This window comes from Tursiops truncatus, chromosome 9, assembly GCF_011762595.2.
Source record: "Tursiops truncatus isolate mTurTru1 chromosome 9, mTurTru1.mat.Y, whole genome shotgun sequence".
NCBI lineage: Eukaryota > Metazoa > Chordata > Mammalia > Artiodactyla > Delphinidae > Tursiops > Tursiops truncatus.
This window is the reverse complement of record NC_047042.1, coordinates 91,713,360-91,740,004: the sequence shown is the minus strand read 5'-3', so window position 1 is coordinate 91,740,004 and position 26,645 is coordinate 91,713,360. Positions and strand designations below refer to the sequence as shown.

At 37.4% G+C, this 26,645-nt stretch overlaps 1 protein-coding gene across 3 annotated transcripts in view; it reads left to right on the top strand.

Moving 5' to 3' along the window:
• KDM7A (lysine demethylase 7A) overlaps window positions 1–26,645 on the top strand; it is a 74,887-nt gene that overhangs the window by 19,680 nt on the left and 28,562 nt on the right. For 2 of the 3 annotated variants that reach the window (XM_004316468.4, XM_019946232.3), the window contains exons 2-5: window positions 15,483–15,568; window positions 20,951–21,068; window positions 24,203–24,363; window positions 26,414–26,555. In XM_004316468.4, the coding sequence (XP_004316516.2) occupies window positions 15,483–15,568; window positions 20,951–21,068; window positions 24,203–24,363; window positions 26,414–26,555 (507 nt within the window). Of the gene's footprint in view, window positions 1–5,280; window positions 5,388–15,482; window positions 15,569–20,950; window positions 21,069–24,202; window positions 24,364–26,413; window positions 26,556–26,645 lie in introns of all 3 variants that reach the window. The other variant, XM_073809984.1, reaches the window with a different exon arrangement.

Genomic DNA, 26,645 nt, shown 5'->3' with positions numbered 1-26,645 from the left:
TTGTGTGTGTACCCTTAACTCCTGTGGGATAGTTTAAGAAATGCTCTTTTAGAGAACGCTGTGTACGCAGTCCGCACTTTGTCCTTTCTGATTCTCACAGATTTCGGTCACCCTACAAAGGAAAACTGTTTCTCTACTTATAACACTTCTGATACCAAATGTGTGGGTTTTCTACACCCAGCAGTTCTCCAGTTCTCTACAGACACCAACTGGGTATCCTACAGTTTAATTCAACTCTGACAGTAATAACCTGGAGTTAGTGTAGACCCCACAGGTTAAGGGCTCAGTCCAACAAATCTGCCCCCCTACTTCAGACACCAATTGCAAATGCTGGATTCCTGGGTTACATAAATTTCTGTCTGACTTGGCTACAAATTGGGGGTTTCCACGACCCCCTCTTTAGGTTTGATAGTTTGCTCTAGTGGCTCACAGAACCCAGGGAAGACTTTACTTGCTATTACCAGTTTATTAGGAAGGATATTATAAAGGTTATAAATGAAGAGCCAGATGAAGAGGTACATAGGGTGAGGTCCTGAAGGGTCCCACATGCGTCTGTCCCTTTGGAGTTTGGGATGCACCGCTATTCTGGCACGTGAATGCACTCACCAACACCAAAGCACTCTGAACCCCTTTGGGTAGAGTTCTTATGGAGGCTCCACTGTGTAGGCACGATTGATTAAAGCATTGACCATTGGTGATTAACTTAATTCCCAGCTTCTCTCCCCTTCTTGGAGGTTGGGGGGTGGGGCTGAAAGTTCTCACTCTCTAATCCTGGTTGGCTCCTCTGGTAAACTCAGCCATACTGAAGCTATCCAGGGACCCACCCAGAGCCACCGTATTAGCATAAACTCAGGTGTGGTTGAAAGGGGCTTGTTATGAATAACAAAAGACACTCCTCCGTCACTCGGGAACTTACCAGGGTTTTAGGTGCTCTTGCGCCAGGAGCCAGGGATGAAGACCAAATATATATTTCTCATTATATCGCTCTATCGCCATGGTTTAGTTAAATACTAGTCCGCCATGACACGATTCAAATTTTGATCATCGTGATATAGTAACTGTGCAAATAAAGTATAGATTTTGCTGCTAGCTCTTCAGTATGCAGGTCAGCAAGTCAGTGTGTCCACAACAGCTGGGCATCTGTTCTTCAGCTCACACACAGACAGGAAAGGGTGTTGTTGTACTGCTTCCTTGTTTCCCATTCATAAACGTGACGTACTACAGAGCTGGGTAATCACAAGAGGGAAGTGGTCAATAAAGATGAAAGTCCAGCAAAGAACAAACAGTGATGTTTCTGGAAGTGAAATTTAAATTGAGCATAAATGAAATAATAAAATGAGTAACTGATGGTAGGAATGTTGACACTGCCACCATTTGAGAGATTCTTGATATGCAGCCAGGAGCACTTAGTGAAGGCAACCTTAAGAGCATAATGGTTTAAATTACAGTGTACTAAGTAAATGTTTTAGGAATTTTTCATTTCTCCATACATTATAACCAACAGTAAGAGAGTTTTAAATGTTTTAACAAACATTTTTGAAGCTCAGGGGACAACTGTAATTTTCCCATTGATTACGAAGATAGCTTTGCATAGTTTCAACTTGCATAATTATTTTTATGCTCCCACACTACCATGCAAAGCAAGGACTACCTGTATTTTTCTTGTATTTGCCAATCATTTGTCATCTGACCTCTAGTGGAAATAAAGAAGAATTACAAAGTGAACCTTGAGGAACCTATAATGATGTTATCTTCTGAATGGATCTAATAGGTAAAAACCCCTACGTATTACACACTTAACACTTTGCCCTTACTGTATGTTTTGAAATAGGATGGTCCAGTGTTTGCTGTTGACCTTTTCTGGACAACTCAGCACTACCCGTTTTGCTTTTTTTTTTTTTTTTTTTTTTTTTTGGGTACGTGGGTCTCTTCCGTTGCGGAGCACAGGCTCCGGACGCGCAGGCTCAGCGGCCATGGCTCATGAGCCCAGCCGCTCCACGGCATGTGGGATCTTCCCGGACCGGGGCACGAACCCGTGTCCGCTGCATCAGCAGGCAGACTCTCAACCACTACGCCACCAGGGAAGCCCCTACCCGTTTTGCTTTTGATGGGTACTTCTGATTTGTAATTTTGTTGAAGTTCTTTGAAATCTTCATGTAGGGATGTTTGTTAAGGATTATGTCAGGCTTTCCATGATCCAAACCTCTACTCTTAACTCATCCTTCATTGAGAATGAAGAAGCCTGCTAAGGGTGTTAAGTAGTCCCCCTTAGAAACCTTAGTTTTTGTCCCAACAGAAAGTTCTCTAAGATGAATCCTTTCTCTTGGCTTCACTCAGAATGTAGTCTCTCCCCTTAGGTTTGGGCACTGAAGACTGTTTACAAGAGGAGAAAGGTTATTAGACAACTAGATCGGCTTGAGTTGACTCCTGTCCTTTGTAGTTGACTCATCACTAAGTGTCCTCAATATAGAAGTTTATGACTTCCTGTTGTCTTTTATCCCAGGGTGTGATCTCTTAGCCATGCATATATTAAATCTTCTGTAGGTGTCATTAGACCCTGGAAAATATAGCTTTCCTTGCCATGCTCACAATGGGAATTAAAACGGTCAGCTGGGTTGAAATGAAAATACATGATGGCTATTGGTTTATCTTTTAAAAAATCTATTTCTACTTATCTATTTAATCTATATATTCTTTTAGTAGATACCCTACTTGGAAAATCAAGCTAACATAAGGACACTTAGAAGCTACAAGAAAGGAGAACAGAATAAATGGGCATAATATATAAATCTGTAATGAACAGAGATCTTTTTTGCACAATGGGATTATATACCTGCAACTAAACTTGAACATTCAGGAATAATGTATCCTTTTACATTGGCAAAAAGTATGGATATTTTAGGGGCTTCCCTGGTGGCACAGTAGTTTGAGAGTCCGCCTGCCGATGCAGGGGACATGGGTTCGTGCCCCGGTCCGGGAAGATCCCACATGCCGCGAAGCGGCTGTGCCGCTGAGCCTGCGCGTTCAGAGCCTGTGCCCCGCAACGGGAGAGGCCACAACAGTAAGAGGCCCGCGTACCGCAAAAAAAAAAAAAAAAAAAAAAAAATGGATATTTCAAACTGAGATCTCGAAAGAAAAAGTCACCCATTATTTATTTTTTCCTCCTCACGTCCATTTTCTACCCCTTTATATTTGCAAAATTCATATTTAATTTTGGGTATAATAGGGTATTTACAGCCAGGATAGTAGCCCAAACTAATGCCTCCCTAACGTGCTTGGAATTTCTGCTTTCCGTCTGTAAATATTCTGTGAGCGGGGACTTACCTGGTGGTGCAGTGGTTAAGAATCTGCCTGCCAATACAGGGGACACGGGTTCGAGCCCTTGTCCGGGAAGATCCCACATGCCGCGGAGCACCTGGGCCCGTGAGCCATGGCCGCTGAGCCTGCGCTCTAGAGCCCACGAGCCACAACCACTGAGCCCACGCGCCTACAGCTCGTGCTCCACAGGAGAAGCCACAACAATGAAAAGGACATGCACCACAATGAAGAGTAGCCCCCGCTCACCGCAACTAGAGAAAGCTCGCGCACAGCAACGAAGACCCAACACAGCCAAAAAAAAAAAAAAAAAGGCGGTAATGTACATAATGATGGCACAGTTTTTAATTCCTTCCTTTATTAACTTAACATTTCCAAGCAAACGTTTATGTGATTGCTACTGTTTATCCTTTATCATCATGGCAAGATTTTTCTCCCCTAAGATGATTTACAAAGTTCTTATTAAATTCTCACATAATATTCATTTTGGGTTGGCATTTATTTGCTGTTTCACTGCTTATAAGTAGAAATGTAGTCCGTCTTCATGAAACAGCAGATGTGCCGGGCACCACTTGCACTATAGCGTTCCTTAGTCACTGTTGGCATACTTCAGGCATAGCCGCACCGGCAGAAAGTAGATTCCTAAAGAGGAGTAAGAGAGTATTAGTTTGAGAGATTGAAGAGCTAGTGGAACGACCACAAGGTGGTGAAAAGCAAATCTACTTAGCTTTTTGTATATTTCAGAAATTTAAAGCAGCTTTTCTTTCTTTAGGGCATCCTAGTAGAAATTATTACCTTCCTGAGATAATAGTTTGTTTATGCTTATTTGTAAAGATACTTTAATCCATTTACCATTTACATTGCCTACCCTGTGTACTCAGGTGTCAGATAGACAGTGACAAGAACAAGCATGTTTTCTGTGCTCTAGAGGCAAGTAGTATAATGTTCAGCATGTAAATTATATTTGATGTATATGTTTCACACATTCATCTTGGCACAAATTTTATTAGAAGCATGTCAACAGGATTTTCAGCTTTTTTAAGGGGTACATTTTGTATCAGTGAGCTTACCTCTTGGTTCTTCAGTCCCTCTTATTTTCCTTTCATGTTCTTTGTTCATTTCCTTTTTATATTGTCGTCCTCCCTCACCCTTATTAACATAGATGTTCTGAGTCAGCTGGTTGGAAATAATTCAGGAAGCCCTAGGACAGTTGGAAGCATGAGCTGGCTATTAGAGGTAGAAAAACTCTAATTTTCTGAGATTATTATGAACCAAAGGAATTTGGTTCAGAGTATGCACTTCATTCAAAATCCTTATTAAATATAGTTAAGCATATTATATGCCAGTAAATAGCTTTAATGTGTCAAAAAATAAAATCTTCAATGCTATACCCAACTTGTAAAGAAAAGCACTTAATTTTTTGAAAAGAGTTTTACATGTCAGCAAGAGAATAACAGAAGTTGGGTTTTTTTTTTATTAAACCACAGGTTTAATAAAAAACTACCAGGTTGATTGTCAGTGAAAATATTTCATATGTGCAAATTATAAATTTTTGCTTTAGCTGATAATTGATAATAGAGTATCTTAGGGTTAAAACACTGCATAAAATGCAATTTAAAAGTGGAAATGCCTGTTGGCATCCTAGTACTTCTAGCAGGAATATCAACCTATTAAGCTAATACCGGTTAGCAAAGTAAGATTTTTGGACCACCAAAACAATTGTTCTGCAGTTTCAATTCTGAACGTTTTATGTTTGTTAACTTAATTAATTTTCTTAACTTTGAGGGAGATACTGTCATTATCTCCATCCTTTCAGATGAGACCAAAAACAGACAGAGAAAGTTACCCAAAGGCACATATAGGTAGTAGCCCAGGATTTTAACATAGGTAGACTGACTCCAGAGAACTCAACCATCAAAAAGGAATTAAAAATTGAAAAGGAATTCTCTTCTTTTTCCCTTAAAGAATGGCCATTTGAGTGTCTAATTGTGTTCTGAAGAGGCATCACTGAAGAAAAAAATATTAAGCCTAGTCATAAAGCCAGATTTCCTGCGTGGGCTCCAACCTCATAGGTAATAAGCCCAGAGCTGTATAAGCTATGATTGGTACCTAATAGAAGCATAATAATATTAATGGTTACTATTCATTACTTAATAATATTTACTCTACTATTTCTTACTATATGCTAAGCCATATGCTTTATAAATTTACATACATTGTCCTTTTTAATCCTAGGAGAACTCCTGCTCAGAGGAATTAAGGAAGTTGCTCAAAGTCAAAACTACTGGAGCTAGAAATCAAACCAAGTCTTTCTTTTTTTTTTTTTTAATTTATTTATTTTACTTACCTATTTTTGGCTGCATTGGGTCTTTGTTGCTGCACGCGGGCTTTCTGTAGTTGCGGCGAGCGGGGGCTACTCTTCATTGCGGTGCGTGGACTTCTCATTGCGGTGGCTTCTCTTGTTGCGGAGCACAGGCTCCAGGCACATGGGCTTCAGTAGTTGTGGCACGCGGGCTCAGTAGTTGTAGTTTGCGGGCTCTAGAGCACAGGCTCAATAGTTGTGGCACACGGGCTTAGTTGCTCCGTGGCATGTGGGATCTTCCTGGACCAGGGCTCGAACCTGTGTCCCCTGCATTGGCAGGCGGATTCCTAACCACTGACTGCACCACCAGGGAAGTCCCCAAACCAAAAATCTATGCATCCCACTGGAGCCAGTTGACACCTGTTTTTCTGGTGGCGTGAAACTAGACTGGGCAGTCCTTGCCTGACTTACAGTTGTCCCAAGGCCTCAGCTGACCCCAGAGTTATGATATGAAAGGCAATATGAAGAGCAGGTTATAAACCACCCTCTATATTCCTGGTGTTAATGCATCTCAAAGGCCACTCCGCATCCTCTTTGATGGTATTAGTGTGAGGCTTTGAGGGTTGCACAATGGATGACTCAGTCCTCTATGAAGAAGTCATAAAAATCGCCTTTGGGTAGAAAGATGAACTTTTGAAACACAGGCGAAAACTTGCACTGAAGCACAATTTTAAATGAATGAATTTCATTGCTACATCCTACTACCGTCTAAGGAAAGATGAGAAATCTACTAATTCATACATTGAAAGATCTTTCCCTTTTTTGCCAACTGTGTTGCCTTTAGTTCCCATACCAAATTCTTAAAAAATTCAAGCAGAACACTTTTTTTTTTTTTAAGCTGCTTATAACTTTACCACAACGGGTCAATTTTAAAATAAGTTTTCAGCACAGTTAATAATCAACAGAAATTTACTGGGATCATCATGTTGAGAGGGCACTGTAAGTGGTCCTGAGAGAAGTCTTGAGCTCAACTCAGGAAATAGGGTGTGTAAAATAGCTCAATATTAGACATCAGTGAGTGGAAATGTGTGTGAATAAAATGTTGCAGGACTTTATATGGGGTGATCCAGTGATGTTTCACCAAGGAGGAGGAATTTGTGTTGAGCTTTGAAGCCTAGGTAGTGTAAGGTTCCTTGGTGTGGAATGGGGAGAACATTTGAAGCAAGAGGAATATCTAATGAAGTCCACTGGCAGGAAGATCTTAAAGAATTTGGCCACCTACTCTTCTAACACCAAGAGGAGGGAATATAAATGGGAGCATTATCCAAGCGGAAAAAAGAGAATGTTTGGCAGATCCCAGGGAATTCTGGTTAGTCATTAATTCAATTCTGTTCTCGTTAAGTGTCAAAAAAAAAAAAAAAAAAGAAGCCAGCTAAGCAACAATTTCAGAAGATTAAGACAATAGAAAGTGCTAAAGTTGTCACTGTCACACTCACCAAATGGCAAGGAGGCTGTTCTTCTATAGATGGAAGCTATTCAGAAAAAGTCAGATTGTCACCCCTATAGGAAACGCCCCCCCCCCCCCACATATACACACACACACTCCCAATGGTCTAATAAACATTGAACATTTTGCCATTAGGAAAAAATGGAGCGATTTGTATATGAAGGAAAGTTTTATAAGAGAACTAAATGGAGTGAGAGACTAAAGGGGATTTGAAAGTTATTCTTAGAAAGTTTGCTTTCAGAGTTCTACATTTTATGTGTCCTACTGCATTTGCTCTTAACATATCTGTTAAAGCTACAGTGACTCTAGAATTCTTTTAACGGGGGCTGAGGGATGGGAGAAGTTATCCCTCCCTTTGAGAGAGAAACTGAAATGTATGTAGTAGTTCCTTTTAGTGCCGTCCAAAGATCTGAAATAACCTTCTTGGTCTAGGGGCATTTAATTTTTATGTTTAATTTGATTTTTAAAATTATATTTTAATATAAAGGATTAATGATTAATATAAAGGATTGTTTTTAAGATTTACTGATTTATCAGATGTACTGTTTTTTATTAATTTACCAAATTTACCATTAAGTTCTGAAAAATTTTGATAAATGTAAGCTATAAATGTTTTGCCAGTTGATTAGAAATGGTCAAAACCTGAAGATATCACTGACATTTTAGTAAAAGAGAGTATAGAGGGTGAGTGTGGAAGTGAAGAGCAGAAGCTGGAGAGAGGAACCGTGGGTCTTTGAGGATCATTAGCCAAGTTTTGCTGAAGTGTCCTTAATTAATTGGAATGTCCCTGTCTTCTCTTTCTTCCCTAAGCTTTATGGGAATCACCCTTATATATGTATCTTAGATATTCATACGTTAGTTCATGATGTATGCTGGTTTAGGTTTTCCAGGATATATCCAACAATTTTTTCTCAATAATTCTTTTGGTGTAACCATCACTTTTTAAGCATAAGGAATGTGGCCATAGTCAAGGTATGACGAGACAAACCACGAGTTTCTAGAAGTGTCAAGTTGGCTTCTGTGGTCTTGAGTTTCTGTTCTGGTCGGAGTAGCACCAAAATCAGGGAAGTGTGGTTTGGAATTGTTTCACTGAATGTAGAGATACCTTCTCACTTACCTCCAGTGACCCTTTTCTTTGCTCCATTTTAGCAACCTGCTGTTATTACACTTGTACCTTATCACTGTCATAGACTACACTACTTCAGAAACTTTAAATTCTGAACATCCCACTCTTTGAGCATCATCTCTGCCTCTTACAGATCGGTTGTTCAAGGCTTTCCACTGAGTCAGTGCTGAGAACATATTGAGACCCCCTAAGACCATCTCACCATCTTTCACTACCTTTTTCTGTATTCATGCCCCTTTTGTCCAGTTTCGCTTTCATGGTTCATCATTATATTATCTCCCTGGTAAATATCCTCAACTCCCTTTCTAGTCTTTGCCTGCAAAACCCCAACTCTCGATGGACCCAAGCTCCTCCTCTGGGCCTGCGCCACATGGTTGAACATTGCTAAGAAAACGAAAACAATCACACAGCTGTGCAGAGATGATTTCACTTGGAATTCATTATCACAGAGCTCAGTGCTACCTAGCAGTGTTACTGTTTCTTGGTCTTCATTCCTCAGATCAACTATTTTGTATTTCCTTTCCTCACACTGCTCTACCACTTTCCAGACTCGGCTGATTATCTCGCACTAAACTAAGCTGAGAAAACAGAAGCCTTCAGATTGTAGTGGTGACATCCAATTCATCTATTTTTCTTTTGTCCCTCGTGCTTTTGGTGCTGGATCTAAGAAACCATTTTCTGATTCAAGGCCATGAAGATTTACTCCTATGCTTTATTTGAGAAGTTTTATAATTTTAGGTCTTACATTTACATATATGATCCATTTGAGTTAATTTTTATATATGGTGTGTGGTGGGGGTCCAACTGCATTCTTTTGCATGTATTTGTCTCAGTACTGTTGTTGAAAAGACTATTCCCTATTGGATGATCTTGGCACCCCTTGTTGAAAATCAGTTGATCCTAAATGGTAAGGGTTTATTTCTGGACTCTCAATTCTGTTCCATTGATCTGTATGTCAGTACCATACTGTCTTGATTACTGTAGCTTTGTAAGTAAGTTTTGAAATTGGGAAGTGTGAATACACTATCCAATGATTGGACCCAGTAGGTTGTACATAAATAAGTAAAAAATTTTGCATAAGGTTTATTTTATTGGATTGGAAATTGATAGTTTTTCAGTTAAAAAAACTTTCTAAACAGTTAGCATATTCACCTTTGCTTTCTGTGGAAATAAATGAAGTATATCTAAATTGGACAGATAAAACCAAAGAAATTTCCGTTCTATAGAAATAAATTGCAAGTACTTGATTCAGTTACACGGATTGAATATTCAAATGGAAATATGTTATTTTTGACAACTGGTTTTGACTTTTTTTTTTTTTTTTTTTTTGTCTTGATGGCATCATACTCTACTCAGACTCCCAAAGACTTTATGGAACCAATTGTACTGGAGTCCTCAAATGAGAACAGGTTTATTTTGGGGTATCCACAGATCTTTAAGATACATTGTTTTTGATATTTTGCTTCAGTTGTTAGATAATTCAAGGTTTTTGTTTGCTTAATCTTTTTATATTATTGTAGATAGAATTTTATCCTTAAAAGTATTTTAATGTGAAAGAACACAGAAAAGTGTCTAAAACATAAATATATAACTTAATGAATGATTATAAAACATATACCCTAGTAATAACAACCACCCAGGATCCAGACACCTCCCCGCAATCCTTTCCAGATCACAACTCCCTAGAGGAATCTGTGATCCTACTGTTACGATCTATCTCTGCTTTTCTTTATAGTTTAATCCCTAAACACTGTACTTCAGCTTTGCCTGGCTTTAAACTTTATGAATAAATAGAATACATTGTATATATTCTTGTCTTTTTTTTTTAACATAATATTGACATTCATATAATTCATTCAGTTATTGCATGGGTCTATAGTTCTTTCATTTTTATTATGCAGAATTCCATTGTGAGAATATACTGTAGTTTATACATTTTACTGTTAATGGACTATTAGAAATAATGATTCTGTAACCTTTCCTGTATAGTGTCCTTGTGCACACGTGCATGAGTTTCTCTAAGGTACATGTACCTAAAAGAGGAATCGCTTGGTCATAGAATATAGGATTCTTCAGTTCTTTTACAAAATTGTTTTCCATAATGGCTGTGCCAAATTTACTCCAGCCAGTGGTATATGAGTTTCCATTGCTCCACATCATCTTCAACATTTGGTTATCAGTAGACTTTTTAGTTTTAGTCAATATGGTGAGCATATTGTGGTTTTAGTTTGCATTCCTCCAGTTATTTATGAGGTTACGTATATTTTCATGTGTGTATCAGTCACTTGTATTTCCTTTTATTGTGTGCCTAGTTACATCTTTTGTTCATTTTTTTTTTACTGGGTTCTTTCTTTCCTCCTTTCCTTTCCCTCCCCTCCCCTCTTCTCCCCTCCCCTTCCCTCCCCTCCCCCCTTCTCCCCTCCCCTTCCCTCCCCTCCCCCCTTCTCCCCTCCCCTTCCCTCCCCTCCCCCCTTCTCCCCTCCCCTTCCCTCCCCTCCCCCCTTCTCCCCTCCCCTTCCCTCCCCTCCCCCCTTCTCCCCTCCCCTTCCCTCCCCTCCCCCCTTCTCCCCTCCCCTTTCCTATTGATTTGTAGGAGTTTATTATACTGTGGGTATAATTCCTTTGGTGGTTATCTCTATTGTAAAGTCTTCTCCCACTCTGGCTTATCCTTTCATTCTTTATAGTTTAATGAACTATATATTTTAGTATAATTAAAGTTACCAGTTTTTCCCCTTATGGATAGTACATTTTATGTTTTGATTAAGACAACACTTCCTACCACAAAGTCATAAAGATATTTTGATTTTATGTTATACAACCTTTGTAGTTTTCCTCTTACGTGTGTTTTCATGTGTGTTTCTAATCTATTTTGGAATAAATTTTTATGTTGTGAGATAGGTGTCTAATTTCATTTTTTCCCCATACAGATACATAAATGGTGTCTCAGGACCTCCTACAGAAAAGTCTGTCCTTGCTGTATAAGTGTCCACATATGCCTGGGTCTGTTTGGGGGCTCTTGCATCAGTTTTGTATTACCTTCATTCCTACAACTTTAAAATATGTCTTGATACCTGGTAGAGAGTTTGCTTTTTTCTTTCCCCCCGCCCCCCCCCCAAGAATGCCTTGTGTATCCTTGGCTCTTTATGTTTCCATATCAGTTTTACAATCAGCCTGTCAAGTTCTACAGATTTTGACTGGGATTAGATTGAATCTATAAATCAATTTGAGGAGAATTAATATCTTTACATATTACACTTCAAATCCATGATCATGATGTATATCTCCATTTATTTAGGTCTTCTTTAAAGTCTCTTAATAATGTGTTATAATTCTCCTTAAAGGGGTCTTTGCATAGTTTTTGTTAAATTCCAGCATACTTGACATTTTTTCTGCAGTTGTGCATGGTGTTTTATTTCATTTTTTAGCTTTATAATGTTGGTATATGGATGTACAATTACTTTTTATGTGCTGGTATTGTATCTTGCCACCTTTCTTTTTATTGATTTTTGTAATTTATCCACAGATTCATTTTCTACATGTGTAACCACAGCATTTGCAGTAGCAGCTTTGCTTTTGCTTTTCCAATCTCTATACCTTTTAGTTCTTTTTCTTATTTTACTGCACCAGGATAAGTTTCATTAGATGTGGTAGCATCAGGCATTCTTGTCTTGCTCTTATCTCAAAGAGACTGCTCTCATGTTACTTGCATAGTTTTATAAGTACCCTTTACCAGATTTTGGAAGTATCCTTGTAGTCTTAATTTTCTAAGGGGTTTTGTTTGCTTTTTAATCATAAATAAATGTTGAATTTTATCAAATACTTGTCCTGCTTCTTTTTAAATGGTCATATGGTTTTTTATTTTAATCTGTTAATGTAGCAAACTTCATAGATTAAATTTTTTAGTGTTAAAACCACCTTGCATTCCAGAGATAGACCAAACTTGCTATTTGCATCTTTGCTCATAAATGAGAGTGACTTATAATTTTCCTTTCTTGTATCATCCTTTCCAAGTTTTAGTATCAAGGTCATGCTATCATAAAATGAGTTAGAAAGTAAGTCTTTTTTTCCTACTTGCTGGTGCAAATTTTATATAATATTGGAATTATTTATTCCTTTAATATTTGCTAGAACTTGCTTGTGAGGCCATCTGGGCCTGGGATTTTTTTTTTTTTTTGGAGGGGGGGATAATTTTTAATATAAGTAACAATTTTAGGACTATTCAAATATTTTTTTTCTTTGTGACCCAGGTTTGCCTGACTTATCTATATTTTTTAATCTTTTAGCATAAAATTGTTCATAATACCCTCTTTTGCATTTAGCATGTATAGAATCTATAGTTTTCTCTCTCTTTTCATTCCTACCATTGTTTACTTATGTTTTATCTCATTTTTCTTGAGCTTTCTAGAGGTTTACAAGTCTTTTCAAGGAATCGGTTTTTGGCTTCAGTGCTCTATTGTATGTTTGTTTTCCGCGTCATCAGTTCTGTTCTTTTGGTTTTCCTTCTGTCTGTATTTTTAAGGTTTATTTTGCTATTCTTTCTGTAACTTTTTTGAGGTAGATGTTTATTAATTCATTAATTTTAGCCTTTATTATGATTTATCTTTTGACTCAGGTTATTTAGAATATTATTTCTTAATTTCTAAACACATGAAGATTTTCTAGTTAACTTTTTGTCATTGCTTTCTATCTTGAACTGTGGCCAGAGAATTTCTGATTTCAGACCTTCAAATTTGATTGTGGCCCAGTGTATGATCACTTGTTATGAATGGTCCATGTGTGCTTCAGAAGAAATGTGTGTTCTATGGATGTTGGGTGTAGGATTCTATAAATGTTCATTAGGCCATATTTTTTTAATCCTGCAGTTCAAATCTTGTATATTTCATAGATTTTTGTTTTACCTGTTTATTCTATCAGATACTGAGAGAATTGTCAAAATCTCCACTACTGTTTTGTCCTCCTGGTGAATTGAAATTTTTGTCATTATGAAGTGAACATGTTTATCTCATATTTTTTGCTTTAGATTCTGTGTTGCTTAATATAGCTGTACTTTCTTTTGATCACTATTTTTGTGGTATTTATTTGCCCATCCTATTACTTTCAGTCTTAATGTATCCTTGTTTTATGTCTCTTATAACCAGCAACTTGTATTGTTTAAGTCCAGCCATATAATCTGTCTTTTAACTTAAGCATTTAGTCCATTTGCATACAATATAATTACTGATATATTTGAATTTATACCTTATTTTAGTCTTTTTGGTTTTTTTTCTCTTTTTCCTCCCCTCCTCTTTTTGATCACCCTCTGCCCCCAACTAGTTTGGGAGCTATGCTCTCTGTTTCTGTTCTTTTAGTTGTCTCCCAAGAAATTATAATAGGGGTCCTCAACTCATTATTATTGAAGTCTAACAGTAATCATTACCTTCTCTTTCCTTCTCGTATAAGTGCCTCGGGACCCTGTAACTCCATTTGTCCTCTCCCGACTCAAATGCTGCTATTGTCATGTGTTTTAGCTCTTTGTATATATATTTAAACCTCACATGACATTATTTGTTTTATGTAGTCAGTGTTTGTATAAGTTTACCCACATATTTATTACTCTACTTTTCTTAGCTTTTCCGTTTTTTCTTGCATCCCAGACCTCTCTGTGATCATCTTCCTTCTGCCAGAAGTACATCTGTTGGCATTTTCTTTACTGTTGATTGGCTGGAGGTGAACTCTCAGTTTTTGGTTGTACAATTACTTACCCCCCCCTCCCCGAAACACATTTTAACTGAATGTTGAATGCTTGGTCAATATTTTAGGTTAGCAGATATTTTCTTTAAGCACATGTAAGATATTCTAATGTGTTCCAGTTTCCATTATTGCTTTGAGAAGTCTCTCATCCTTGCAAGTAATCTGTGCTTTTTTCTTCTTATGGCTTTGAAATTTTCTGACTTTGTTTTTCTGCAGTTTTACTATGATGTGATTAGATGTAGACTTTTTATTCATCCTGCTTGGGATATGTTGGGTTTCTCAAATCTGGAGATCAGTGTCTTTCATTATTTCTGCAAATTTTTAACTGTTAGCTCATAATATTGCTTCTACCCCTATTCTCTCTTTACCTTCTGAGGCTGTGGTTAAATGTATGTTATACATTTTTTCATTTTATCCTTCGTGGTTCTTACAGTCTTGTTTGTATTTCCCACCATCTTATTCTCTCTGCTACATTCTGAATGATAAGCCTGTCATCCATTTCACTAATTTTCTCTTCCACTGTTACACCTGTCAACTGATGCCCCAAAATTCTGTGTTAGGTCTGCTTTGGTTCTTTTTCAAGTCCTAGTTGTGGTTGTGTTTTTGTTCTGAAACTTTTTGGGAGTCCAAACATGTATAAATTTTTACCCTAATAAGTTATTTGGGAAGTGAGCAAAGCTGCTGTGGTCTTTCGTTGGTGAACTACTCCTGTTTTCAAGATGTCACTATGTAGTTTTATCAGTTTTAGGTGGTCCCCTTAAACTTTATTTTTATTTAAGTGCTGCTGCTGTATACTCCATGATATGGAGTATTCCAGATACAGTGCCTCAAACTAATTTAACTGGTTAATTAGGGATATGAGACCTAAAGCAGAACTGTTAAGACTCAGTGCTCTCACCATGTCAGTGATGTTACCCAAATTTACTAATCACCTCTGCTGATGACAGTCATATTTTAAAGTTAAGTGGTGGTTTAGTCTGCTCAGGGAGGAGAGAAGGAGAGGAAGAGAGAAGAGAGGAGAGAGAGAGGGTATGTGAGCTCTGTGGTGTCTCTTCATGTAGGGACACTAATCCTATTGGATTAAGGCTCCAATCCTTAGGACCTCATTTAACCTTAATTACTTCCTTCTTAGAGGCCCTATCTACAAATACAGTCACACAGGAGTGTACAGCTTCAGCATGTGAATTTTGGAGGGACACAAACATTTAGTCCATAACAGGTAGTATTTACATAATGGTTTGAGGGTTTTATGGTTTATAATTATGTTACTTCTGCTGTCTCTACTGCTGCTAGTAGTGAATCACTTCCCACATATTCAACCCCACAATTATTCAGCAAGTATGTAAGGAAGAGAATTAAATTTATTCTTGCATGTGTTTCTGTACTTTACAAAGTTTATTGGTGAGGTTGTACGTTTCTCAGCTAAATTCTAACCAATCTGTTATAGTTAAGTGAAAATCTTCACCTTATTTACACATTGGCTTTATTTTTCTTTATCTTAGCTGTGTTGGAGTAGAAGAACATCATGCTGTTGACATTGACCTATATCACTGTCCCAACTGTGCAGTTCTACATGGTTCCTCCTTGAGTAAGTACTAGAAGCTTAAATAAAAATTGAACTTTAGAACTTAATATGTACATGACAATACTTTAATGATACTCTGACTAGTTATATTATACCCACCAAGAACTATAAGGAAGATTTTTCTGAAGATGTTGAGAATACAGTTTTTGTTTGAATTATTAAATAACTTATTTAACAAGTCAAAACATTAAGTGAAAAAAATACTATCCTTCTTAATTGCCAGTGCAAAGCCCCCAAACTCAAATACATATTTTCAAAGCTTTCAATTTGCGAAGTGCAATAAAGTAAAATTTTTCTGATTCTGGCTGTTTTTATCTCTATAAATTACAAAAAAAAAGAATGGTAACTAGACTTATCGTAGTGATCATTCTGAAGTGTATAGAAATATTGAATCAGTATGTTGTGTGCTAGGAACTAACACAGTGTTGTTGGTCATTTATGTTTCAAAGACAAATAAACAGACTCATAGAAAACGAGGTCAGATTTATGGTTACCAGAAGCAGGGATGGGGGAGAGGATTTGATGAAGATGGTCAAAAGGTACAAACTTCCAGTTATAAGATAAATAAGTACTAGGGATGTACAACATGTTAAATACGATTAACACTGCTGTATGTTCTTTATGAAAGTTGTTAAGAAAGTGGCTCCTAAGAGTTCTCATCACAGGAAAAAATTTTTTTTTCCTATTTCACTTATTGTATCTACACGAAATGATGGATGTTCACTAAACTTACTGTGGTCATCATTTCATGATGTGTGTCAGTCAGATCGTTATGCTGTATAACTTAAACTTATTCAGGGCTGTATGTCAATTATATCTCAGTAAAACTGGAAGAAGAAGAAAAAATCTTCCAGTACTATTTGCGACAGTGAACAGTATAGGATAAGACTTGAATGCACACACGTGCATTATACTTCTAGGAGAAAATTAGGGCACCGATATGCTAAAGTACTACTCCTGTTGTCCGAATTAGGTCATGCTGTTGCGTATGGCCTAGAGTCCTGCCCAGCTATCCTCTGTGATGGAAGCAACTTCCCCACAGTCCCCGTCCCACGGAAGGCAGAGGCCAGACCAAGTCTTTGCCTGCACTCTTCTTGAGGCGTGAGGGCATGGGCAGGGAAGCTCACGTGTCCTCTGGAGTACACCAACAACACATACAAAACGATATTATTGTTAGCCTTTTACAGATGCTTTAGAGGAATAGATGGGAATATTAATTGTTGTACAAATATGAGAGTAGAGATTTTAAAGACTTTGGATTGTAACTATTTCTTTTCTTAAAAATTTAGACTGCATGCTAGCTTTTTTGTGTTCATAAAATTAAAGAGAAAAACTGTAGACTTAGTCATTTTAGAACTGAGCTTTTCCCGAACATACCTTGATACACGCTTGGGTCAGATGTAGGTAGCCTATACAACCTCTTTATTTTGAATGCAGCCTTTTTCCTAATATTTTTTTAAAATAGAAATTTTGTCCTGAGGTTATGGGCAAGTGATCTTTTCAAAAGAGACTTAGGAGCAACTGACTGCTTATCTGTTTTGTTAGAAATATTAATAATTTATCAGTTTCTTTCTAAGAGATCTAACAAATTAAGCTCTATGAATGTATTAAAATATTTTTTTGTAAAATACAGATTATCCTTTTTGTTAGTTACGCAGTATAAAATTTGAGGTTAGCAAATTGGTAGAATTGTTACACGTGTAATTGACTAATTTGTTAATATAAATGTTTTTAAAGGTTCTTATTTTGTGTAGCACTGAAGTATGTAGTATATAACTTGAAGTAATTATTGACCAAGTGTAATTCTTTGAGGAAATAAATAATACTGGGTTGTTATGTCAAGAAGGGAAACAGAATTTAGAATTTAAGTAAATAACCCCAAAATGAAATAATTTGAATTTAATTTCCATGAAATGTTAAAGGGGTTACTATGAATCAGAATAATGTGTGTTTAAAACACTGTTGCAGGGACTTCCCTGGCGGTCCAGTGGTTAAGACTTCACCTTCCAATGCAGGGGGTGTGGGTTCGATCCCTGGTCGGGGAGCTAAGATCCCACATGCCTCACAACCAAAAAACCAAAGCATAAACAGAAGCAATATTGTAACAAATTCAATAAAAACTTTAAAAGTGGTCCACGTAAAAAAAAAAAATTAAAAAAAAGAAAACACTACTAAATGTAATGCACTCTATTTTCTTTTTTCCTATATGATTTAATTTTTTTAAAAGCTTGTCATGCTCACTAAATTGATTTCACAACCCATAATGGATCATGACCTGCACTTTGAATAACAACACTTCAGAGGGAAACTTGACTGTTACTTGCCCCTACATATGCTTCTCTTCTTGAATAACATAAGATCAGGCATTGGCTGTCTTCTGGGCAAAAGTCCAACTCTAAGTACCCTTTAGGAAAATGCCCAAGATCCAGGAATCTGTTTTATCTTGATTTAAGGCTCCACTGCTCCTCACCCCTCACCCTCGCCCCTAATTTGGGTCATACCTTTTGGTCTTAAGCCTCTTCTGCTTGCCACCAACGATTTCCTGTTTCTTTGAGAGCTCCCCAGGAATCCTTACTACAGATACCATTGAGACAGTCTAATATCCATAAATATGGTGAATTTAGACTTTACCTTCTTAATGGGAATTAAGAACTCTGTTCGAGGTCCAGTGTCAAAAAAACCAGCCCGATACTTAAACACATATTCTCAGTGCTCCTCAAGCACATGCACTCTAAACTCAAAATTCTCTGTCCATTCCCTATGACCACTATTAAAATGTTCTTTCACTGGCCTCCTTCCTTTAAGAAATTCAGTCAGCTCTTGCAGCGACTGCTTTTATGTGTTAAGGATGTTGGCCCAACAGGACAGTGTAGCCTTCTGTTAAAATCCTGCAAGTCAGCACATTTAAAAGAAAAGAGAAGTAATTGGCAGCATATTGGTTGCCCCAGGCACTATGCTAAGAAAAACTAGACCTATGTTATCTCCTTTGATATTTGTAACACCTTGATGTGAGAAAAATTATCTTACTAGGTCTCTCATGTAGCTGTTTGGCAGAGCTGGAGTTTGAACCCATAGCTGTCCAAGCCCAAATCTGTTTGAATTCTAATCTGTTCCGCCAAAATGAAAATTAAAACAGTGTAACATCATTGTTTATTTTCAAGTAGGCAGTCTGTTCTTTCTCCCTCTTTTTCCCTCCCTCCCTCCCACTGTTGACCTGGGGCTTTTCAAATAGGCTGCTCATATATATTGGTAAGAATGTGAGTGAGTTACCACTTTTCTGGAGGCAGGTTTGCAATATATAGCAAGAAACAGATTTATGTATATAAATATTAATTTCATCTTTATTTAAAGATGCGCCTACATTTACATCTTAAAATTCTAGGCTGCCTTTAAATTGTTCTTGAATATTTAATAAGGAGAAAATGCCCACGATAAGGAAGGTAAGCAGGATAAACATTATGATCCCAGTTGAAAATAAAATGGGGTTATGTATCTATATATTTGTAGGAAAAAAAAAGCCTGGAATGAAATACCCTTGAATTTTAGAATTGATTTTAAGTGAGAAAAAAAAAATAGTAACACACAAAGGACACCTTAATGGTATTTTCTAGGAAGGTTGCTTAATGATTGTCAGTTTTTCCGTGACATTTTTAAAAAACGGGATTTACTCTCTTCCATCTTGGGGGTCTGACGCCATAAATTACTTGAGAATCTTGTTTTAGACTCTTAGATATGAATAAGCCTGATTTCCACCCCTATTGATTATTTAGTGTGACTTCTTATCCATATGAGGATCCAGCATTATTTTATTATTATGATCTTTGTAAGGTGAAGGATTTGAAATAACTTAGACTCATAGAGTTGTGTCCTTCCCCCAAGGTTTTATTATGAAAATCTTCAAACATACAGGAAAAGTTGAAAGAATTTTACAGCGAGTACCTCTAAACCCACCATCTAGATTCCACTATTAACATTTTATATTACTTGCTTTATCTCATATCTGTCTGTGTAACGATCCCACTGTCTATCCACCTTATTTTTTGATTCATTCTAAGTAAGTTATAGACATCAGTACATTTCCCAGAATCATGGAGGTTTTAGGCTTAAAAGTGATTTTCAAACTTAAAAGAAAAAAAAACAGTAAAACTGAAATCTTACATTGATACCACACAAAAGACATGTAGGTGGTGCCCCTCTGGGGGAAAGAGGAATGAGGTCCAGAGCTCCTACCTCAACCTCTTCTCCATCTTCCCTTTTATTAAGGGTTCCTCAACACAGTCTGAAAAACTGTACTCATTCCCTTCATTTCCACATTGAGGAAACTGGACCCAGACACGTTAAAGAGATTTGCCCGAGGTTGCAGAGCAAGTTATGACTAAACTAGGAGTCAAAGCCAAGTGTCCTGATTTTGGTTGCTGTGCTTATTCAAGATTGTAGCCTCCGGGGCTTCCCTGGTGGCGCAGTGGTTAAGAATCTGCCTGCCAGTACGGGGGACACGGGTTCGAGCCCTGGTCCCGGAGGATCCCACATGCCGCGGAGCAACTAAGCCTATGCGCCACAACTACTGAGCCTGCGCTCTAGAGCCCTCAAGCCACAACTACTGAAGCCTGCGCGCCTAGAGCCCGTGCCCTGCAACAGGAGAAACCACCGCAATGAGAAGCCTGCACACCGCAACGAAGAGTGGCCCCCGCTCGCTGCAGCTAGAGAAAGCCCACACACAGCAACAAAGACCCAATGCAGCCAAAAATAAATAAATGAAAAATAAATTAAAAAAAAAAAAAGATTGTAGCCTCCCAGAGCTGTAGAATCACGGGACCTGAGTGTTAGATCTGACCAGAGGTTATTTATTCTGTCATCTTAATTGTCCTCCTTTCGCTCTGACGCAGTCACCTGCTATTCTCTGTGTCAGTGTAACCATGCTTATTTTGGGAATAAATCCTGACATAACAGAGAAGGGAACTGTGCTGTTGAAATAGATTTCTGCTGTGGGATCAAAGGCCCTGTCCTGAGGGGATGATGTGGATGATCCATAAAAATCGTATCGTGACCTAATGTTCTGGTGAAAATCATGATTTTAAATAATTGTGAGATTTTATATGTGTAAATGTGGATATTATAAAAGGCTCAATCTGCTAATTTGAATTTGTTGATTTAATTTTAAAATCATTTTTGAAATAAAAAGAATTTTTAAAACCCACAGTTAATTGCCTATAATTGCAGCATTAAATTTTACTTCTTCAGCCTTAGAAATGTATTAAAAAATGTGAGTATTATTGTACTCGACCATTGTTGTTTCTGATTATATAGACTATAATTGATTATAGAAAGTACGTAGTACCACCAGTTACAAAAATGCTTTCTTTTTTTAATCTTCTAAAAATCCAGTGAAAAAGAGGAGGAACTGGCACAGGCACGACTACACAGAAATTGATGATGGTTCCAAACCAGTGCAGGCTGGAACTAGAACTTTTGTGAAGGAATTACGTTCTCGAGTCTTCCCAAGGTAGGAAACCTGTTATGACCAAAGAACATTTAAGAATGTTACCCAATAAGGTGACATTATCTAAAGTAGCGTGTTCATACTTCAGGTTGCAAGCCATTATTATTCTTAATCAGTTTTTTACTTTTTGAAAATAAAACAATAAAAATATTGGTACATTGCAAGTAATAGGAGTAAATAAGCATAGTTTCATGGAAACTTTGTTATGTGCATGTGTACTGGATTACTGGGTAAAAATGTATTTAACTGTAGGTCTCAGTCCAAAAAGTTTGAAAGACACTGATCTAAGGCACTTATTCCCGTGCTTCGTTCCTTATGTTGTGCAGCTGCTGCTTCTCTTTCTCCTTCACCTCTTTTACACCTGTCTTCATACTCTGCTTTTTTTCTTATGTTATTTTCCTATCTGCCTCCACCCTACGTCTGCCAGAAGTCCCCACAACCATTGCTTAGCCTCTGGTGGCAACAGGACTAGGCTTTTTTTTTTTTTTTAAAGATAATGGAAAGTATTTGAGTTATCTGTGGCTCAAAGAACAAATGTCAAAAGCATTATACAGCATTTAACTATGCTAATTTACATCATTTCCTACTCGCTGCCTGACATCTATTTAAAGTGATAATGCTTAATAGGCTTTTTACACGAGATCATATCCAGGCTTGTTAAAAAGGGGAAGCACAATTTAAATTTCAATCACAATATCACCTGCAGCCTATTATGGAATTATTTCAGATCATGTAACTATAAAACTCTTCCTATTTTGTCATAGTCTTTAGGATACCTGGCCGTTCCCCTCCCTTAAACAGAAACATAAATGATAAGCAGCTACTGTTGGCTCCCTCACGTACTGGCAGAAAAAAAAAAAAATGAAACACAGTGATCGCCACGTGATTTTTGTGATATTAAAGGCCTTATTCTCAGATATTCTCCTTTATGAGTTTCAAAGTCATTGGAGAAATGTCTGTTTATTTTCATTGATTGATTTGGAGCCCAGGGCCAGAGTTTTCAGCCAGGCTCTATGGGCTGGCTTCAGAGAGGCTTGTGAGTTTCCTAAAATTGTGTAAACAGTTGACATGTTGACATGTGAATGTGAATTTTTCAGGGAGAGGAGCCTTAGCTTTCGTTTTTTAAAATAGGTTTGTAACCCAAAAGTGTAGTGTTAAAAGTCCTGGCCCAGTGATTCCCGTGGCTTCTCGGCCGAAGTATTAAACACAGATGTGAGCAGGTTCCAGAGGCGGTCACAAGTGTCCACACTGTACTCACCACTAGTTAAAGGTCTTTGGTTTTATTTAATGTAACTCCATAAACCTCCACATCATTTAAAACCGTGGCAGGGTGACAATAATTAACTAAATTATACATACTTAATGTGATTAATATAGAAGTGTATAAAATAAAGTGAACTCCAACTATCTACCCCGACCCCCCCACTTTAAGACAAAGTCTTTTGAGACCCTTTTTTACATAAATGATAACTTTTAAAACATTTATATGTGTAGGTGTATGGATGTATATATACATCTAATTTTAAAAAATAAAATGGGGTTACATTATGCATATGTTGTGCAACTTGCTTTTTTTACTGTTATGTTTAATAGGTATCTTTCTGTATGTATACACAAATTTACCTCACTCCTTAACTGCTGTGTAGTATGCAATTGTGTGTGTGTGTGTGTTGTGTGTATGTATATATATCCCGTAATTTACTTAACCATCCCACTATGGTGTATGTTTAGTTTGTGTCCAGTTTTTTCCTCTTGTAAGTAATGATGTGCCTGTATTTTTAAGCACTTGTATCTACATATTTTTGATCAATGGGGGGAGGTAAAGCACCAGACATTTAAGATGGAGGAGTACAAGTGACTTAAGATTCTCCCTTAGGTTGGAGTTTAAGGAATTGTTAAATTCTCAGAGGTTGGTGAAGAAGCAACACTTGTGGATGCTTATGGGGAAAATAAAAGGCAGTACAGAACTCAGTGAGTCAGGTGAAGGAGCTCTGAGCCCTCCACTTACAAGACTATCCAAGAAAAGTCTGTCTTGATTTTTTTAGGCCTTAAACTGACCTTCTGTTATTGAGAAGGTGGGAAGACCTGAGCTCAGTAATTCAGAGACCCAGTTTCTCCTGTCTTCTCCTTGACACCTAGGCTACAGATGACATCAAGACTGTTAAGATCTGACTGTATAAATGGAAACTGTTGTGTTTAACCTATGATGCAAGTGTTGCACTTAACTTTGAATGTATAGCAGCTGCATTCTGTGAGCAGTTGGAAGATAAAATCTAGAATATCCCCATTTAAAGAGATCTTTGATTTGTGGTTAGATAGGGGATAGTGAAAAGGGACAAACCACACTTAAGTGTAATGCCTAGAATGTGTTAATCATCAAAGAGGGCAGCTGGAGGTTCAGCAACCCTTTTTGGTGGCTTAAGGTGACTGCGTGTTAAAATTTATTAAATACTGGTGATAGCAGATCTTTGAAACCAGGAGTTCTCAGTTGGGGCATTTGGACATTGTCTCAAAGAGTAGGGACCACAGACGCTAGTCATCCCCCAGTGTGCAGGACAACGTGAATTGTTCTGTGTCCGGTGAGACTTTGCAATGCCTAACAAATATTTGTGTAGACTTTTATAGCCAGATAAAATCTGGTCTGTTTTTACTTATCCTAACCAGCTTTTATTCTACTGTACCCCCTCCCTTTTGCTCTTCTGGTTTTCTATGCAGCTTGTGTTGAGTGGCTTCTGATCTTGTTACTTTTAAATCCAACCACTCGTTACAATCGATTGTAAGCATCCTATTATTCTGTTATATTTTCTAGTGTTGTTTACCTGAACATTTACATATTGAAATACGTATTTTGCTGGAAACTAATTTGTTTTTTCTCTTGTTATAGTTAAGGCATTTTATATAATACATATATATTTTTCCAATTATATGTAGATTGAAGTAATTATCTATGACTTTTACTTTAGAATACTAAAAGGGGCTTTATAAAACATTTGTTATAAAAAGGAGAATTAGGTATGATAGGTTGAGAACCACTGATGTAGATAATAATATAGTATATGAATTAACCCATTACCAGATTATCTTTCTTAACTGAACTTATCAACAGAGATGACATGTTACTCTTATGCTTTCCTTAGTGCCGATGAAATCATTGTAAAGATGCATGGCAGCCAGCTGACACAAAGATACCTGGAGAAACATGGATTTGAAGTCCCTATTATGGTCCCCAAATTAGATGATCTAGGACTCAGGCTCCCTCCACCTACTTTTTCTGTTATGGACGTGGAACGTTATGTAGGTACGAACTTGATTCCTTTAATTACTTGGGAAAACATGGTAAAAGTGAAATTGGTATTATCCTAAAAATACTAAAAGTTGAATGAAGAGATGTTACTTTACTTCCGTTTCTGGGTCAGGAAAAGTGAAATTCAGTATTACCTATGTTGAAAACTATTTTTTTCTCAGCAGACTTACATTCAGAAAGACCAAAAAAACATTTTGCATATTTTTATTTACTCCGCCTCATCCTACTGCTTTTGTTGTTGTTGTTGTCATCAAATTTACTGATACGGGCTTCCCTGGTGGTGCAGTGGTTGAGAATCCGCCTGCCGATGCAGGGGACACGGGTTCGTGCCCTGGTCCGGGAAGATCCCACACGCCGCAGAGCGGCTGGGCCCGTGAGCCATGGCTGCTGAGCCTGCGCGTCCGGAGCCTGTGCTCCGCAACGGGAGAGTCCACAACAGTGAGAGGCCCGCGTAACGCAAAAAAAAAAAAAATTTCCTGATACTTGCTTAGGAACAGTTATTATGGAGGGGTAGCTGCAGACTGAGGAAGAAGACTTTGGGAAATCGGGGTGGTTCTAGGCCTCTGTAGCAGCATTCAGGTACAAGATCTCTGGATCCTGCTTTAGTGACCTCCTGCTGCCTAGAGAAAGGCTGTGAAAAAGAGGAGCTCACTTTCAAACCTGTTTTTATATTAATGACTTGGTGATACTGCCATTTAACGATGCCTGGACCTAATTTTTTATATTGAGGCCCGGAAAGGTATAAGAAACAAGGTGGAAGACCCTTCACCTGTTGCAATATTGTTGACATTTTCAGTCACTTTTTTCATTCGCATCAGGGTATTTAGAGATAAAGCTGACTCTATGTAGGTCTCATTCCTTGTCAACAAAACAGAGATTATTTGAGGATTAGATCTCAAATCTATCTTGACTCAAACTGTCTATTCTTTAGAGTATGTTATCTCCTGAGCATGAAGTATCTGAGAACTTGTCCCTTTATTGATCCATTGGTTGACGTTGATAATTGTTTCACTGAGGAAGTCCAATTAAATTGTCTGACTTCACATTCAGCTGGTTTTGAATTATTTGATAAATTAGAGGATGAGGCTGAGGTTTCACCTAAACCTGTTTACATGGATAGCACTGTAAAGTAAATGGCTAGTGTAATATAAGTGTAGGAAAAACGTTCATAGTACTTGATAGCTAACTTTTTAGTACTGCAGAATGCTTCAGTTAACAGAATTGTTTTGCCTCGTAAGTATAAAATAGTCTATTTAACAATACTTTCTTAACTTATATAAAGTTACATTCAAGTAAGAAAATGTCACTTGTTTCCTATTTCAGATTAAGTATTGCCATATTTTGAATTTCACCTTATCCTACAGGACATTGTAAAACTAATTATGCTTTTTAGGGTGATGCAGTGTTGAGCAAGCAATACCTCATGATTTTATAGGAAAATTGTAAATTAATCCCAATTCAGAACGCATTTCACAGGCCCTAATATGAACTGGTTTTTGCTTCCTAACCACTCATTTTTTTCTTGAAGCAGAATATTAGAAGAGAAGACACTACCAGGCAAGCAGAAATTGTTTGTCCTGGTTAATTTGTTCACTAATTCCCCAATGACCGATTGGTTTCCCAAAATGATGGACTCAGAATCTTAGGTGTTAAAGAAGTGAAAGGGAAAAGTCAGTCCCCTTATTTTATGCATGAGGAATGCGGCACAGTTGTTACCTACCAATGTAATATGCATTTTTGTCGTGAGCTGCACAAGAAATCATTGGTGTGTAGAAAGCTTTGTAAACATATAACTTTTTACACTCAGTGTTGATTATGCAGCTCTGTCTTAATTGCTTTATTCTTTCTTTCAAAAGTCATCCCTTTGTTCAAAAGTTCCAGTTGGACTTAAAAAGTATAGGAAGAATCTTTGTCTAGGCTATATAGTTTTTATAGATGGCTTAATTATCATACAAGTAAATATAGTCTTTAAAATATTTTTGTGTAGGGCGTCTATGGATGAAATTCTTAAGCGCAATAATGAGACCATAATTTTTCTCTGCAGGTGGTGACAAAGTGATAGATGTCATTGATGTGGCAAGGCAGGCAGACAGCAAAATGACACTTCACAATTATGTTAAATACTTCATGAATCCTAACAGACCAAAAGTGTTAAATGTGATCAGCCTTGAATTTTCAGATACAAAGTGAGTAGTTCTGGACGTTTTGGTTTAGCCTTCTGAGTGTTAGCTAAAATGTAGTTAAATGATGAATTTCTTTTAGTAAAAAACGTAACT